Source organism: Haliotis asinina, chromosome 3, assembly GCF_037392515.1.
Source record: "Haliotis asinina isolate JCU_RB_2024 chromosome 3, JCU_Hal_asi_v2, whole genome shotgun sequence".
NCBI lineage: Eukaryota > Metazoa > Mollusca > Gastropoda > Lepetellida > Haliotidae > Haliotis > Haliotis asinina.
In genome coordinates, this window is record NC_090282.1 from 82,515,082 (window position 1) to 82,533,714 (window position 18,633).

An 18,633-nucleotide genomic window follows, 5' to 3' on the forward strand; every position below is an offset into this window, starting at 1 on the left:
TTGGCGAGAAAAAAGCTTGCCTTCCACCATTATGCCAGCCACGTGGCTACCAACAGGGACAGCAAAAAAGTTACAACATTTTGCCAAGTAAACTATAAAAAATGATTCCTAAGGCACCTATGCGTCTAATAAAGAAACCATACATACAGTTTGAGTCTCTGAGTTACTCATCTTAGAACTTGTCTTTTGTCTTTGAGAAGCAAGAATCTCTGAACGCTGTAGCACGTCTTCACAGGCGGGCGACAGAAAAGGAAGTGTTTTGCTGGAGGCTATAGTCTGAAGAGTTACCTGCTCTTGGCTGTCACGGGGCCAGGGGCCCTGTAGGGTGGTCTCACAAGACAAAAACGATGTGTTTTGTTTTGTACATATTTTTATTGAAAAAATATAGTTACAACTGTCGCAAGAATTTAAAGAACATTTAAATGCTTATAAGTACCCAAAGGAGGATCTCTATCAAAAAGAATTCATAACTGAAGATCAGTTCATTCCAACCGATCAATCATTGAAAATAATTGATTAGCATCATTTGTCAAATTTTCCTGGCTATGTTTATTAATGAACCAAAAATAATGAAAAGCATATAGTCTTTTCAGGATTTTTAAATTGCACAAAATGCATTTGCAAATTTATTATGTTTCAAGGATGACTCATCAAGGATGACTAGTAAGGAACATCTATTTCCTGGAGTCTTTAAGATCAATTCAATCATGACTTGGAACAAGCTTGTAGTGTTTATGAAATGTAACAGACAAAACTAACCTAGTGAAAAATATTGTTAACGCAAACAATTGTTCCAAAATTGCATACATTCAATTCTAAGAAAACATGATCAATTGTTTGGTAAATTTTAGTGACTGCACCCAATCTTTGATCAGTTCAATTAATCACAACACCACCGATTGGCATACTTTTGTGTTGAGGGCCTTGAGTCAAGATGATCATTCTGAGCCTGCTTGATAATGACAACTGGAGACATATTATTCACAATTGTTTACTTGTAAAGGCCCTGGTTTCAGAACTTGTAAAGGATTTGCAGTACTTTCTCTAGATTCATCATTTAAAGACTTAACACTCATTTGCATTTGTACAATGTATGTGGTGAAAACAGTTTCCTATGCTACAGAAATTAATAAGAAAATATGACATATTGACTATGGCAGGCAGAATGAAAGGCACACTACATGAAATGTGAACCTCAGACAGAGCAGCTGTATATCCATGTCTTGACGAGTTGTTGGTTACTTGCTTGATGAAGCAATAAGCACCTGAACAGAGCCGCACTACAGAGCCGCACTACAGTGCTGCACTACAGAGCCGCACTACAGAGCCGCACTAAAAACATATGCCTGACATCAAAAGTCAATCCTGTCTGCATTATTACCACTTGTAAATGACATTTAAAGACATAAGGCACAATCTCCGGCAATAATTAATTATCGTTACCATGGTCACAGAATCTGTGTGATTTTAAATGCTTCCTCTAGTACACTCAACAACACACTTGTTTCTGTCACCTCCTCCACTGATGGACAATGCACCGCTTCCACTGTCTCCACTGATGGACAACACCACTGTTTCCATTGTCTGCACTGATGGACAATAGTACTGTTTCCATTGTCTGCGCTGATGGACAATAGCACTGTTACCATTGTCTGCGCTGATGGACAATAGCACTGTTTCCATAGTCTGCTCTGATTGACCACAAAACTGTCTGCATTGTCTGCCATCTGATACAGCCACACTCACCCCACAGTGTCCACTTTAGTCCTCTTTAGTCCACTTCCTGTGAATAAGAATTGGATATGACATCAGATGACATTTCTACGGTCAAAGATAACATAGTCTACAGTGAGTGTGTGAGTGAGTTTAGTTTTACGCCACACTCAGCAATATTCCAGCTATATGGCGGCGGTCTGTAAATAATTGAGTCTGGACCAGACAATCCTGTGATGAACAGCATGAGCATCGATCTGCGCAATTGGGAACCGATGATATGTGTCAACCAAGTCAGCGAGCCTGACCACCTGATCCCGTTAGTCGCTTCTTACGACAAGCACAGTCGCCTTTTATGACTACAAAGTATAGTCAAGTTAATATTGCCTTGCCTAGCTAATGTGAGAGTGAATGAGAATGTGTCATCAGAAGCTGATCTGGATGAGCTGTAAATCACTTATCTGACTTTTTCTGTTTCTTTTCTGATAGACATCTGAGATACAGGGAACAGATATCAAAGGAGGACACCAAACAAAACTTCAAGATTATGAATTTCCTGAATGTTTCAATAACTAGAATCAACTTCAGTTACATACTGGTTACCTGAAACAATGTTAAATTTCTCACAGTAAAGGGAACTATTCAAGCTGGACCTACAGAAACTTAGTGCAAACTGTTCATGTAAAAGTCTATGTAAAATGTAAAATCCTTATGAACACTCTGATGTTAAATTACAATTGCCTCTGCATATATATGTGGACATCATGTGGACATCATGAAGTTATCATCCATTACAAAATGTTTCCAGATTGATGAGGTTTCCTTGTAAGTTTCCCAATAAATTTACCTGAAGGTTTACCTGTATGTTTCCGTGTCAGTTTACCTGTAGGTTTACATGTTAGTTTACCTGTAAGTTCATAGTTTATCTGTATGTTGACCTGTTGGTATAACTGTTATTTTCTCTGCAGGTCTACCTGTAAGTTTTCCAGTGACTACCTGTAAGTTTCCCTATTTTTTCAATTAACTTTAATGACGAAAGTAAAGGAGATGTATAAATACCCTCTATGCCACACTGAACATTTTGTTTAACAACTGTGATAATACAGGTCCAGTACATATATTAGGCAAATGTCAGCATCAATAAATACTACAAGAACATAGTCCTAAATCCTTCCACAGCTTTGTACAACCCACCTACAACTACAACTACAAAGTAAAAGTCCCAACTACTCACACTCTCAAGAGCTCGTTGTTTGGCTAGTGTCTGCTCTGTAATTGGGTCTTCATTCTCTTCAGGAGAACTTTCAACACATTCCACAGCCATTTCAAAATGTTCTGGAGGTGGTGTTTCCACATTCTGTGGAGCCGAAACAGCTGGTTCATTTACTGTGGAAATGTTGTTGTGAGTGGAGTCTCCACTACCATTGACCCCCTTCCCACCAACTCCCCTGGGCATGAGGGCTGCCACTCCCACAGGCCTCAACCTAGTAGATGGATGAGGTTGCAGTGAGGACAGGGATGTACTGGTGTGTCTCTGCACACTGGGCATGTCCCCAAATCCTGAGTTCTCTGACCCTAACAGTGTCACACTTGGTGATCCTGCTGCTGAGGAGTTCTGTGGCAGATGTTGACCTGATCTTGACACGTTAGCCGACACAGCTGCACCATAATGTGCTTTTGCTTGGACATTTGGATTTCTTGGTGCCACATGCTGTGATGGAGTAGTTGCTGCTGCAGCTGTAGTATGTGAGAACCGAGGTGACTCTGGAGTCCTGGAGGCCTGCGGTAATGGGGTTGTGTGTTGAGGAGCCACTGAAGGATTGTTGTCTTGGTATATGGTAGATGGAGGCTGACTTCCTGAAACTGATGACTGACCACGCACTCTGAAAACATAATGACGAACAAAGTCATGGCAACAGGAGCTGTTACTTGGTGTGCCCAAGTGCTTGGTAAATAGAGATTATTACACGAGGAAGTGTGTCAGATGACTTATATGAAACAAGTGTGACATTTCATATTAATAGTAAATAATTACTTAATTTTAAATGAGTTTCGTAAAAGTCATATGGAACGCTTGCTTGAATGTAATACTGTGGAAGCTGTCAAAAAGTGACAGCTGTCCAATCCGGCAAGTTGTCCACACCAGCAAAAAGTCTCAGTCCCGTTCACAGCTAGTTCACATATCATCATTTAAAAGCCATGCAATCTGACAGCTGTTAATTTTGGAACTTGTCACAAAATGAGCAGTCCCAATATACATTTATATAGCAACCAATACTGTCTAATCTGGCTTGAGGCAAGAAGAGTATTGTATGTAATCTTTGAAAATTGTCACCCATGAGGTGACATAAATATGTGATTATTATCGTCAGTGTGTGCAGCAATTGAGGGAACCAGGCGATAAAACAATGTAAATGAGAGTAACAAACTGTTCATGTACATTTGTGCAGTAAAACACAGTGAGCATGTATGATGGCCCTCTTCACTGATGTCACATTAAAATGTTTAATGCTGTCACAGACAACTAAATGCAGAAAAAAATGGTTCCAAAAGTGATATGAAGGGAAATAAACTTTTCAAAATGTTTGACTTGACTACAGGACCAGTGAGTGGGCAATAATTAGTTGTCCTGTCTGTACTTCAAACAACAAAATAATGATTTACGCAAGTGTCAAAACAAAACTCTCTGGCCACAATGACCACAACAAACTTATCATTTAGTGGTCCTGATGAAGTTTTACTAACCAGGAACCACAGGACCAGCATAAATTTCACACACTAGATATGTTACATTTCACTATATGGGTAATAAAGGCCGATATTGATTCATGAGGATAAACAAAGTGTAATTAATCTCCAGAATATGCCAGTCCTGTCAAGTTGTAAGTTGGGAGTTGTGCAAACAGACACCTCATGCAACTCTGAATTCTAAACATTTAATCTAAAAACAGTATTCATCTGTATCTCACCTTTCTTGTTCCTTTCGCACAGTGGTAGGATCTTCCTCTTCCTCCTCACTGTCCATCGGAACCTCCTCCGTTCCTTCCACAACCTGGCCACCTAGCATCTTCACTGTGTTGTCATTCCCTATCTGGACAACTGTCGCCCCAACTATGTTCAAAGGAGTTTGGTCCTTCTTCCTTACCTGTGACTGATTCTTTGTTTCGCTATAATAATGGTAATGGTAGTGAATCTCTTTTGCAGGTTTAGCTGTCTTCAAGACGGATGGGTCAACTTGACCAGAGTCTGTACTGAAACAGTCATGTTCCAGTGACTGAGGAGCAGTCTCTGTAACCAACCCAGGCCTTGAAGAACCTGATGTGGCACGTCTGCTTTGTTGGTGCTGGGACAGAGTGAGTGTTCCCTGGACTAGATACTGGTCCAAGGACCTTTGGCTATGGGAACCAGATCCAACAGACTTGAAGTCTTCTTCTAGATCACCAACAGATGGCTCAGGAGGCAAACTGCTTGACTGTGAAGTCTCACTACAGACATGTGTGGGCCTGTTTGGCAGACTAAAGAATTTAGAAACACCTGCTGAACCACTATTCTTTCTGTTTCCTGCCGAGATGTTAAAGCCAGTACTGCTCTCACTGCTCCTAGGTGGGTCGTAGCTTGTCTCCTGCAGACCACGCATCCCACATCCTTCTCTACCTGCCCTTGCAGACAAGCCTATATGATCAGAGGCAGACCTTGGCATTGGGGATGCAGCTTGAGCATTTTGTTCAGGATTACAACCAAAAGATTGCAAATTGCTCATATTTCGCAGCCATTTCATATAGTCATTTGTTGATGAAACATCAGGACTGGATATATGACTTTCCTGACTTCTACCCTTAGTTGAAACATTAAACTTTTGAGCAAATTTTTGCAGCATACTGAGTGAGTCATTCTCATTCTCAGACGAAGTCTTCAGATGACTCAGCTCTAATTCATGTTTCAATTTCTCCTCCTTTTCAGTTCTTTCCAATTCTGCCATCTTGTGCTCCATTGCTAGCTTTGCATCATTCTCACGTTTTTGTCGAGCTAGACTTTCCTCTCGTTCTTTTACTTTTTCCTCATATTTCCGTATTCTATATTTTGTAACCCACTCTTTTCTTTCTCTTGTTAACTGTTTCTCATGTTTTTTCCGAATGTACAACTTCTCCTCTAAAAGTTTTTGCACTGATTCTCTGAAAAACTTGTCATTTGTCCAATATTGAATTCCCTTTAACGAATTAAGACTTGGAGGGATTCGGAAACTAGCTTTTCGCTTTGGTTCTGTAAACACTGGCACAACACACCACTTTTTTTCAGGATTATGAATTGCTTCCATTAAACAAGTCTCACTAGAATATTCTGACCAAGAATCAACACAAAACAATTTTGTTATATAGAGGAAAACATAAGTGCATCTGTCAATGCCAAACTCTAATGCCTTGAACTTGGATCCAATTGAAATGGCAATGTCATCATTTAAAACAATCTTAGGAATGTCAGAGCCAAGTAGCCTTATTTCACTGAAATGATCAACAAACTCCATAACGTTTTCCCTATCATCTTCGCAGTACAACACCATGGCATCTTGAAAATCAACCCTCATTTCAGGGGGCATTTCATGCAGGAGTTCTTGAATGTCCTCTTCTGTAACATCCTGGGCACCACCTGAAGACCAACTGGTGGAGGGGGAGGAGGAGGAGCTAGGAATAGGTGGCACGGATGAGGAGGAGGAAGAGGAGTCCTCCTGCTTTCCTTTCTGTCCCACAGTCCTGTGGATTTGGTGGACTAGATGTTCATGGATGACATTGACTGTGTCCATGGTTGATCCTGGATGGTCTACAGAGCTCCCTCCCGAACGCCGGAGGTTCATCGATGGTACAGCATCTGAGACAACTTCTTGCATATGGCTTGTTTCGCTATATCCACTGTCAACCGAACCTGGAAAAACAATGAAAACATATACAGTCAAGTCTTGTTAATCCGACCTCCGCTTATCTGACTATAAGCTTTATCAGACACTTTTGTCTGTAACAAATTGAATAAACGTAATTTAGTGTCATTAATCTGACAGTCTGACTTCAACAGCCCCAATTAACAACCAGCTGTCGTAATTACTTAGTTATCAGTCCCGTTAATCCAAAATTCAGATTAGCAATATGTGTGATCAGTTACCCATGAATACACTGCCATGTGCCCCTCAAGATGTTATGACACGTGAGGAGTAATGAACACAAATTCTGCCATGTGATGACCATCATGTAACTGCCATAAAACAGGAACTCAAGCCTCTTGCCGTGGGAGAGGCTGTGTTGTTGTTTTATTATTTAGACCCATTGATGAAGGGTTTAAATGCATTGATGAAGGTTTTGTGAATGCTTAATAAAAATAGGAACTGGTTTTGCAAAAATGAATCCTTCTGAAAAACATTAACACCTGACTGAAACTAGCAGTCTGACTGGCTGACAAGTCGACTGTCAACAAAATGCCTCCTTTACGCATGTTTGCTTCAAGAAAACATTTTGTATTTGTGAAAGGCTCAGTCCTTTTTGAATTCATGAAGAAGGTTGGAAAGAGATTGATTTATTGATATTTGTCAAATCTACTCTTAATTTGTAGCCGTTCTTTTCTGATTTCTACATCAATGTTGACACATAGATCTAGAGTTCGACTTTCTGAGTTTTGGAGGAAAACAAAGTTCTATAAATAGTCAACTTCTTTATTGCAGTGAGTGCGACATTTTAGCGTGGGTACTAATGCTGTTATCAAGCGATACAACAATTTGAAACATGGAGAATATATACATTACTTCTTGCTGAGTATATACAATAAAACGGTTAATGTTGGATATCTGAAAGTGTTTAGAGCAGAGTAGGCTGATGTACAGAGTGACTGATTGTGATTAGAGTAGAGTAGAGTAGACTGATGTACAGAGTGACTGATTGTGATTAGAGTAGAGTAGGCTGATGTACAGAGTGACTGATTGTGATTAGAGCAGAGTAGGCTGATGTGCAGAGTGACTGATTGTGATTAGAGTAGAGTAGGCTGATGTACAGAGTGACTGTGATTAGAGCAGAGGAGGCTGATGTACAGAGTGACTGATTGTGATTAGAGTAGAGTTCATACATTGGTGAGTTTGATGTACAATGTGATAATTGGCAGTGTTGTAAACTCCAGATAATGTTTTATGTTCTTTAATTCATAATGGGAGCAGACAGGATGTTTCAACAATGTTGGTAAATTCTAAGTATTTTACATATTTACTTACTTACCTTTTATCGTCATTATATGCATACTTGTCTTACTCTTCGAAAACAGAAGTCGAGATCAAACGCTTGCTAACCTAACACTAATGCCAAGGTGGTTCAAATGAATTCCTTCTGTTTGACAAGCCTTGGACAATCCCAGTGATTCATAAGGCAGCCGTCTATATAATGACTGAGTTCTATCCCCTGCAGATGAAGGAAGTGAGTAATCGGAGCCATGATAATTGTGAACAGCCACGGGGCTGAAGATATTCCGCCATATACTCGCCACTGGAAATGCTGGACGCTGAAATAAAAATAGAGGTACTTCCTGTGAGGCTTGAAAACTGGGACATGCAGGCAGGCATCCAAGTGAGATCCCCGTGAAACCATGTGAAAATGAGGGGGGTCCACAAGATGAAGATCGTTGAACACTGCCATAATGTGGATCATTCTCATATTGTCTGTGTTTTTCTTGAGGATCAGGAAGATCGGTGAGTAAAACCGTGGACTGGGGTCCAGCATAAGCTCAACTGCTCGCTTGTCGGGCAAAAGTTGAACATTTTCCGCTATTGCTGATGTTGTGCAGTGGAATAAACTCTTGACTGAGGCACTGTGGTCAGAGGCGGTTCTCTGACCAAGGGAAACTGGTACCCTAGTTTCAGTATGTTGACAACAAAGGGATCCTAGAGGGATGTCAAGTTGGGCCAGAAGATCCCCACTCTCCCACCTACAGGTGAGGGGTGGATCTGGACGACTTGGGGTGGGAGGTCCCAGTCATGGATGTCCAACATGTCATTGGCGTTTATATTATGGCTTGGTGACTGTCGTGGACTTACCCCTCTTACCTGAGTCACCAGTGGTACGTCATTCCTTAGCTTGCCTGACTCTGCCAGTCTGACAGACACAGGAACGCTTACCAATTCAGAAGTTGGCCTTGGGTGCTTGATCTGGCTTACAGATGGCCGGAAAAGACTTGAGAGCTATCTCTGTGGTTATGAACGAAGAATGTTCCTTGTAGATCCCCCTAATGGCATCGTTAAAGAGGCATCTAGCAGAAAAGGGCTGATGAAGCAGCTTTCTGCAAAACTCTGGCTCCCAAGCACATGTAGAGATAAAGCCAGACCAACGCACAGCAGTGGTATTAGCTAATGCCACATGCACATGACCAGCAATGTCAGCCAGACTCGGAGATGATCAAATCCTGGAAATATTATCCTCTTCCAGTTCCTGAGAGAGATCGTCAGTAGCAGAGGCTATGGCAGACAAAGTATGCAACATCCTCTTCCACTCAGTGTCAATAGCAGCCAACTTAGAGTCAGTAACTCGATATGAGGACACAGGAGTAAAGGATAGGCGATCCAACTCCTCATCATGAGCCGCAGCCTGGTCCGATAAGCCCAAAGAGTGAATAGGATAATCACCTCTATGAGCTTTAGCTGCCCTGAAGTTATGGTTCACAAACAACTTGGAAACTCTTCATCAAACAAATCAACCAAATCCCAGACAATAGGGAGAGGCGGAGGACGACAATCTGGTGAGTCCCAAATGGTAAGCTTTTTATCCACTCCCGTGGCTGGGGAAGGACATGGTCTGAAGTCATCAGCATTCCAAATAAAAACAGCCTCCATACCTAGGTGAGTCTCAGTTTGTGACTGGTCCAGAATCGCCACATCATCCGTAGTTTTCTAATAATATGGCCAGAAATCTTCCTCGGAGCAAGGTGAGCCTAAAGGAGATCTACTTCTGTCAGCATACCCAGAACTCTTAATGTCCATTTTTGAGGACTGTGAGGACCTATCAGAGGTAGTGGAAGGAGGAAGAGAAGTAGACTGAATGACCATCTCACTTTGGCCCTCCAAGTCTTCTTGATAGGTAGACGACATTATCATGTGAAGACTTGTTGCATAAGTCTCTCTTTTGCCGCATGCAGATAAGCCTTGAACAAGTCAAAGGATAATATGCCATACTCCGAACACCTGGTGTCTTAAGTGCACTGGGAAGTGCAATATAAACATTAAGAATGCAGGTCCTTCTGCAACTTGAGACTGTGACACTTAACACAATGAGGTTGGATCATAAAGCATGGTAAAGTACTAAAGCACTGGTGAGTACGTCCTTATTCAAAGTTAGCAAGCTAAAATACATGCTAGGTAGTAAACAAATAATGACCACAAGGCAAAATATACACCCACAGTACAAAAAACCCTAAAGTATAGAGATCTCAATTTCGATATCTGCTTCGTTACAAGAATAAGAAAGGAGTGACTTTTCCACTTGGCCATGTGAGAGACTATGGTCACTCAGATGTCTTCAATTGAACCACTGTGGCATTAGTGTTAGGTTAGCAAGCTTTCGATCTCGACTTCTGTGGTCTTTTTTCTTAGAGTAAGGCAAGTATACATATAATAATGATAAAAGGTAAGTAAAAAATTAGGAGTCTCCACATTCACAGCTTATTTGGTAGACAAGTCCTGGGAGGTCATGTTTTTGCTGTTGTGGTTGGAACCGCAGATTAGGAAACTCCTAGAAGCCATAAATATCCAATGCATCCACCATGAATCGTGATAAAGGCTATTAAATTTTCATCTTCCCAGCCTATCACCACCTAATCAAAGACCCACCATCCGTTATCCGCCCATGGCTTCCAGGCTTCTCTTTGTGCATTGTAATCACAACTGAGTACTTCAACCTACTTACTAATTGTCTCATTGTACATCAAACTCACCAATGTATGAACTCTACTCTAATCACAATCAATCACTCTGTTCATCAGCCTAATCTGCTCAAATCACTTCCAGATATCCATTGTACATTACTTTTTAATTGTATATACTCAGCATGCAGTCATGTATATTTTCTCCATGTTTCAAATTGTTGTATCACTTGCTTAATAATGGTGTTAGCACCTACACCGAAACGTCACACTCATTGCAATAAAGAAGTTGACTATTTATAGAACTTGGTTTCCCTTCATCTTTACAACTTCCAAAATGCCTCTCAAAAAGGTTCCTCAGTTGTCAGCACACAAATAGCTTATCTTATATATATCATTTATCTGTAAAGGTCGAATATACATGACTGTTTTATATGAATCATGATTGTCCTGTTTTGACCATGAACGTGGTCCTTACTCAGAATTTGACAATATGACATCCTCATTAATGCGACAATTTGCATCAAAGCAACAATGTCTTACTAACGAGACTGTATTAGATGTTTCTGAATATGTAAACATCCTGCAATGAATGGATATATTTCATCCACATAGACACTGGGATAATGAATACTTTCCCCCGTTTTCAGGCATGTGTGACAACATGAAATGGTTGGCATAAAAAAGTTTACTAGCATGATTTATGAATATATTCTCAACATTTTCTTTTCACATCAGTGATGAATCAGCACAAATGAGTTCACAAACATTTGACCTTGGCCAGCACAAGAAATTGTGTTAAACAAAAAGGTTTCAATACATAATGAAATGATCCCGCAACGTCCAGATATTTGCTCACAGCCACATGAAGTCCTAGACAACAATGATTAACATACGAATATCAGGAGCTATCTTCTCCCTGGCACCCCGTCCACTCTGCTGTTGTGAGGTCCCAGACATGCTTGAAGAGTGTGACCGTGACCCTGCTGCAAACAACTGAGGGCAGTCTGTTGGTTCACTGTCAGTTGTCACAATACTTGGTAGCATAGACATCATGGACGACAGTCCCTTCTCAAACGTGCCTCTGTAACATGAAACACAACATTGCCAGACATTAGTACATCAACATATCACATCCTTACATCCAGGGGTACCTGTAATTCTCCAATGAGTAACAGGCGTATAAGTCAAGGCTTACCTGTGATTCTCCCAATGGTGCTAACAGGTGCACTAGTCAAAGAGTACCAGAATTTTCCCAATAGTAACAAGTGCACTAGTCAAGACAATGATATACCTTTAAGTCTCCCAATAGTAACGGGTGCACTAATCAAGGGGTACCTGTAATTCTCCCAATAGTAACAGGTGCACTAGTCTAGATGTACCTGTAATTCTCCAAACAGTAACAGGTGCTCATGTCAAGATTTACCTGTAATTCTCCCAATAGTAACAGGTGCACTAGTCAAGATGTACCTGTAGTTTTTCCAATAGTACACATGCACTAGTAGAGGGGTACCCATAATCCCCCCAATAGTAACAGGTGCACTAGTCAATGGGTACCTGTAATTTCCCCAATAGTACCAGGTGCACTAGTCAAGGGTTACCAGTAAACACCCCAATAGTAGCATGTGCACTAGTCAAGGGTTACCTGTAAACAAACAGACAGATTTAGTAACGTGGAACTAACGGTCCCTAATACAACTGACAGATACAAAATTTTACAATGCCACATGTTATTTTCAAGAGTAGTGCTTAAACAGGTGTTCCAAAAGTAGAGCAACTGATTTAATAATGTGTGGATCTTTAGACTGTAGTACATTTATCATGCTTTGTTCACATTGAGACGTGGCATTCAGCTGCGGCAAGAACTTTTTGTGAATTTCATTATTTTTCGTACTTTGCATAAAAACATGATATTCATCTTCAATCGCTCCAAGATTACAATTTATACAGATACACCTGGCTATACAATTGTCTTTATTTCTCCTGAAAGAAGCAATTTTAAAATTATGTAGGGATATTCTAAATTTACAAATTACTCTCAGGAGAGACTTATCATTCAGCTGTAAAATACACCTTTCAGGCTCCAGAACTGCTTTCAGCTTAGAGTTGTGTGTTAAATAATGTGAGCTACAAATAGAATCATGCCAAGTTTGTTTGTACATATCAGTAATCTTTCTTTAAACTGCGGTATAAACATATCTGCATCACCAACAGTTTGTGTTATCCACACAAATGAAAAACCTGTTCTAAACAATATAGTTCTAATGTTGGACACCCAATTTTCCATTTTCATCTAATTTTTTTAGTAGTACATAACATTGATATGGATACCGATTTACTTGAGTTAGTATGAGCATATCATATCTACCAGTCTCACCAAGTATAGCCTTGTTAGATGCAAACTTTTCCACCCTTAAGTATCGTTTGAAATATGTAGGTTGCACTTGCTCTATTACAAGATGGTAATTAGTGCCCAAAATTTCACATGTGTATAATAAAACAGGAGCAATTTTCTTATCAAATACTTTACAGGCTCTAGTGAATGAGATATATCTGTTCTTACTAAATAATTGAAATACAGAAGTCAATGCTTTAGATGCCTGTGCAGCAAGAGTATTACAAGCGTTTGACCAAGAGAGCCTTGAGGAGAATATCGACCCTAAGTGATTATAATACAGTGGAAACCTGATAAGTAAACTTTCAAGGGACTCGTCAAAATTGTTTACTTATCAGGTTTTTCACTTATCCAAACTTATCAATATCTGCTAATGACAGAGTAACTGACAAGATTTGTAAGTAATATAACATGTTTTATTGCACCGGTCTACTCACTGATACTCCCAAGCTACATATAACAATGAACAACTCATCAGGGCTGGCCTCCGATATGTTTAGTTAAGCGGTTTATACTTAAGGCGGTTTCCACTGTATGTAACACTTTTTAGTTGTGTGTCTCCAAAGTACCATTTCTCGTTTCTCCGCAATGTACCATCATTTCTACATACTGCTATATTTGTTTTTTCTGTATTCACTTCAAGACTCCATCTTTTACTAAAATCATCTAATACATTCAATTGTCTTTGCAAACCTGCTACTGTAAATGAAAACATTGTAACATCCTCTACAAACAACAGCATCATTATGTCTTCAATATCTTGGCTTATGAATATTCCATGATTGCATTTATTATACATTTCAATTACAAGTTCATTTATAAAACAAGAGTCATTAGAAGATGACATATCCCCCAGCCCCCACCTTTTTGAAAGGACAAATCATCTGACAGTTACTTATTGTATTTTCAGACCAAGTCTGAATTGTTTCCATGGAATTCATGAAAAATATAAATGCCATATATCTGTAATCAGAAAAAGTCACCATTTCAAGATCTGTCTTGTATATCTGCCAAGATCTTTTGAAAGATTTGAAATGGTTTTAGAGTTGTGCTCCGGAAACGAAGTCAGCAACATGTTCATGGAACCGAGAAAACAATACATCATAAAAACCTGTACATCACAAAAGGCACCACTTTGGGGTCTGCCACACATATCTACCAAGTAACACTGACAGATATTAAAAAGTTTTTGAGTTCTGCTCCGGAAACGGAACACACCTCTCACTTTTGAGAGTAAGTCCAAAACGTTTCCATGGAACCCGAGAAAATAATAAATCACAAAAAACCTGTAAGTAGCAAAAGGCACCACTTTAGGTTCCGATTGATATATCTACCAAGTTTTGCTGAAAAATATTGAACAGTTTTTGAGTTCTGCTCCGGAAATGAAGCACATCCCTCCATTTTGAGACTAAGTCTGAAACATTTCCATGGAAACCAACAAAATAATAAATCACAAAAACCTGTAAACAGCAAAAGGCACAACCATAGGCTGAGATTACCATATGTATAAAGTCTGGTCTAAAAATATTGAACGGTTTCTGAGTTATGCTCCAGAAACAAAATGATTACGGACGGAAGGGGACAGACGGGGGACGGACAGATGGACAGACGAGGCGTCAACTATATCCCCCGCATTACATGCCGGGGGGGATAAAAATATTGTCTACCATACAGTAATCAGGACGGAAACCTGCTTGAGACTCTGAAATCAAATTATTAACATCCAACCAAATTCTTATTCGTTCTTCTAAAACAGATGTGAACACTTTACCAATAACATTTAGCAATGAGATTCCTCTATAATTATTCGGATTTGATCTGCTTCCAGACTTAAATAGAGGGACAATCATTCCAATATTCCACACTTCGGGAAAGTGACCTGTATCTAATATCTTGGTAAACAGTAAGTGCAGGTATTTAGAAACAGTTGTAGTGTCTGCTAACTTAAGAAATTCTGTTGGAATACCATCTTCGTCCGGAGCCTTGTTTCGTTTCAGCATACCAATACTAACTTCAATTTCTTTTACTGTGATTTGACCTGATAATAGTTCATCAGTAAGGGTCAAGTCATTACAAAGGTCACAGGAATGAGAACGTAAGAAATGAGAAACAGTAAACACCCCAATTGTAACTGGTCTAACTCCTGGATAGTATCCTTGACTAACTTAAGGATCAATCATTAATCAATGATTGGTCATTTTGATCATCCAATGATAGACATGAAAAGTCAACAAATTCCCATCACCAACTCCTGTACTGCAATACATGGGATTCATGGCAATACCTGTAAAAACATGTGACTAACTACAGAAACTGTTCAATAACAAGTTTATGAGGATTCTCTATTATGTTCTGATTGCCTGTACATTGCAGACTGCGCACTGTCCTCCACCTTAAAATACACAAACAATATCCAATTTTTGCTGTCAGAAATTTCTGAATAACCTGCTCGAAGGGAGCAAAGATGAACTGATGAAATGAAAGTGCTGTATTTGCATTGAAAATATATATCACGCATGATGATATAGTTCCCACCGTATTATTCCACCCCCTTTAAGTTACTGCAAAGAAAATATCTTGGCGAACATTATTGTCCAAATCATGTCAGTTATACCGTTTTCGCTAATCTCGCTAAGCTTTAAAAAATGAAGCAGTTTTGTCTGATCTGGCGTTATAATCATGTACTGAAACTAAGAAATTCTATTGTATGATTACTCTACCTGCACACTGAATGTTAATATCCATGTTTCTAATAACTGAATAAGTGACTACAGCTGCATGAATTAGACTCACATATTGTATTAATAGTTTGTATAAAGGCCAATGGCCTTTCATGCAATAAACATTTTGAACTGAACTTTGTTAAAGTACTAACCATTGTTATCAAGGGGTAAATTGCATTTGTCGTAGGCCCATTACAAACTGCAGTCAAGACTTATCTGTAAAGATTACATTAGTCAAGAGTTAAGAGTCCATTTTTCAGATCATGTTTCCATAAACATGATAAAATATGATTTTTCACTGATTTCAATTGATTCATTTCATTCTGTTAACTGGCCATGGGCTTTCACTATTGATGGTTGCAGGCCTCATTCACATACTGATAGAAAGGGGTCTCATTTACCTATTGATGGTTGCAGACCTCATTCACATACTGATAGAAAGGGGTCTCATTTACCTATTGATGGTTGCAGGCCTCATTCACATACTGATAGAAAGGGGTCTCATTTACCTACTGATGGCTGCAGGCATCATTCTGAGAATGATAGACAGTGTTCTTATTTACATATTGATGGTTGAAGGATTCACTTACATATTGATGGATGCTGCCCTCATTTACATATTTCAGGTAATAAATGGAATGAATTGAAGGCTACACAAAATATGAGTCAGAAAATGTAACTAACCCCATGAGTTCTATCAAGTAACATTGAATCACTGACTGCTTAGTCTCTGAGACCGTAAGTTTTACTTTCACTATGCCTAAATTTCAACAATGTATTCGTGGTCATGCTCTAAGACAGGAGCACTGTCAGTGTCACATAATCAACAGTAAAATATAAACAGACTGGGACACTAACCCAGATGGTAAGAGTAGTAATTACATGAGACATTTGATACAAGATTTACCATTATTCCTACTGTATGAGGGTCAATGTATAAAATCTGGAGCAGTAGTGGAGAGTCAGTCACACACTGTCTACAGCATACAACCTCGGTGTCATATAACAAGCATGTGTGAAGGGCTGAGTCTCTGTGGCTCATACGAAGCAGAATCACTGATGGCAATGTGAGAATTCATACTACCAAATATATGAGTGTCGCCACTAAATATGGTTCAGTGACAGATCAAATCATGTGTTTGATTCAACACTGCTGTAGACATTATTCCACATGCATCTTGACGTTTGTACCTGATGTGATGCACATCTTTGATCACTTCTACTAAGCTGTGAAAACACATGGTATTGTGCTGTTAGGCCTAAAAACATTATCAAGACAAACATCAACATTGATAACTGTGTACCCAAGACTCTACCAGGATCATAACATGTCTAATGGTCTATTTGACAATGCGTGTGTGCGCGCGCGTGCGTGTGTGTTTCATATTGACTTGACTAATATCAGAATATTACTGGTATTAATAATTTCATTAAACCTTAATTAGAAATAACATCTAAAAAAAAGTATCATTCTTAGCTAAGTGTCACATTTACACATAAGCATGACAAGTAGTAGACAGCTCACACTCTTGGCTAGTCACACTTCAGGTGAACTGATTGTCAACAGATTCATTTACAAGGACATTGATGTTTCAAAATATTGAAAAAAAATAAACAAAGATACGACACATACCAAAGTAATAAGTTCATAAATACCTTAGTCTAGTCACACTTCAGGTGAACTGATTGTCAACAGATTCATTTACAAGGACATTGATGTTTCAAAATATTGAAAAAAAATAAACAAAGATACGACACATAACAAACTAATACGTTCATAAATACCTCAGTACTTGATTTTGGAGGAAGGAAGAAGACAGGTGAGCAACTGGCAGAGACATGACACAACTGTGTGGGTTAGTTACAAATGGGGAATGCCACACATCGGTCCAAAGTTTAGGGTACTTTCGGTTTCAATTTGTAATATAAAGTTCTATGTTTTACCTGTGTCACTAAGGCAACACCTTCCATGACATGAAACGGACAGGCTGCCTTATTACCTGTTCGGTATCCTCTTTCTTAATGATGTCGGAATGCACGATTCCTTTCCAAAGTGAAACAATCATTACATATCCTAATTCGTGTCACAAGAACACGGGGGACTTCCCTATTCCAACACGAGGCTAAGAGTAGCCTGCCCTTGGCTAGACCAACACTGCACCGGATGCTTCGAGAACAGACTGGGGATTTCAAAACGTCATCTGAGTCATGTTGGATATTGGCTTTGTAGTGTTGTGTTTGTTTACATCTTTAAGGTGGGAGGCTTTTATGGAAATAGATTCCTTTGCAAAATAAATAAATTATTGATTCATAATTTCAATGCCCCTCGATTGTTCGATGTATTTTACTTATAATATAACACATACCACACTATGCTATACGGGTAAGGTTTCCTCCCGTTTCCACATCCCAAGTATAATTTATTTGTTAATATATACTACAGTTATTAACAAAATCTAACACAGCACTTACTAGAAAACCAAGAAAAATACCAAGAAAGTCCCATAATTAATTACAACCAGGGATACTCTCTGTATAGGGTCCCTGTTACAGCATACACGGTCGAATTACGTTACCCCTGCGGAAGAATGCATGGGGAAACGGAAGGAACAATAAACAACATATTGCTCATAAAATGAGAGATTGTATTGTCTTGAGGCGATATTGTCTAACTGAGAAGACTAAAAACTTGGGCAATAGGCTACTCGCTGACAGTTTGGCAAATTCGAAACCAACAAGCGGGTACATCTTATATATGACTACCAAAAACGAATGTTAAATCTTTATTTGCTTGTTGCATTTATATACTTTATAAAAACTCATTTGATCGAACTATTTGAATTCCCATGAGTCAAGCTTGCGTATAGTACATTCACTGTTAATTGTGAGTACCAGGGAGCCTATATATGTTGGAGAGTATCCCTG

The 18,633-nt window shown here is 39.3% G+C and overlaps 1 protein-coding gene across 3 annotated transcripts; it reads right to left on the minus strand.

Annotated features, from left to right (window-relative positions):
* Nucleotides 1–352: 352 nt before the first annotated feature.
* On the minus strand, nucleotides 353–17,848 carry LOC137278603 (uncharacterized). Of its 3 annotated transcripts, none has more exons than XM_067811069.1 (5): nucleotides 17,653–17,848; nucleotides 11,487–11,674; nucleotides 4,683–6,630; nucleotides 2,948–3,596; nucleotides 353–1,783 (listed from the first exon to the last, which is right to left on the minus strand). In XM_067811069.1, the coding sequence occupies exons 2-5, from the start codon at nucleotides 11,644–11,646 to the stop codon at nucleotides 1,772–1,774; spliced, it is 2,769 nt and encodes a 922-aa protein (XP_067667170.1). In that variant the 5' UTR covers nucleotides 11,647–11,674; nucleotides 17,653–17,848; the 3' UTR covers nucleotides 353–1,771. The 3 variants fall into 3 exon arrangements, with proteins under 3 accessions (XP_067667170.1, XP_067667171.1, XP_067667169.1); XM_067811070.1 differs by having other exon boundaries at nucleotides 17,709–17,832; XM_067811068.1 differs by lacking the exon at nucleotides 17,653–17,848 and adding an exon at nucleotides 17,494–17,585.
* Between the last annotated feature and the right edge of the window lie 785 nt (nucleotides 17,849–18,633).

Bases quoted from the DNA above. Each gene is read 5' to 3' on its own strand.
- LOC137278603 (XM_067811068.1), bottom strand. From the start codon at position 17,549: ATGTCTCTGCCAGTTGCTCACCTGTCTTCTTCCTTCCTCCAAAATCAA. The intron at 6,631-11,486 runs GTATGTTAATCA...TTGTTTTTCCAG, and splicing joins GAAGATAGCTCCTGATATTC to GTTCGGTTGACAGTGGATAT. The intron at 3,597-4,682 runs GTGAGATACAGA...TTATGTTTTCAG, and splicing joins GTGCGAAAGGAACAAGAAAG to AGTGCGTGGTCAGTCATCAG.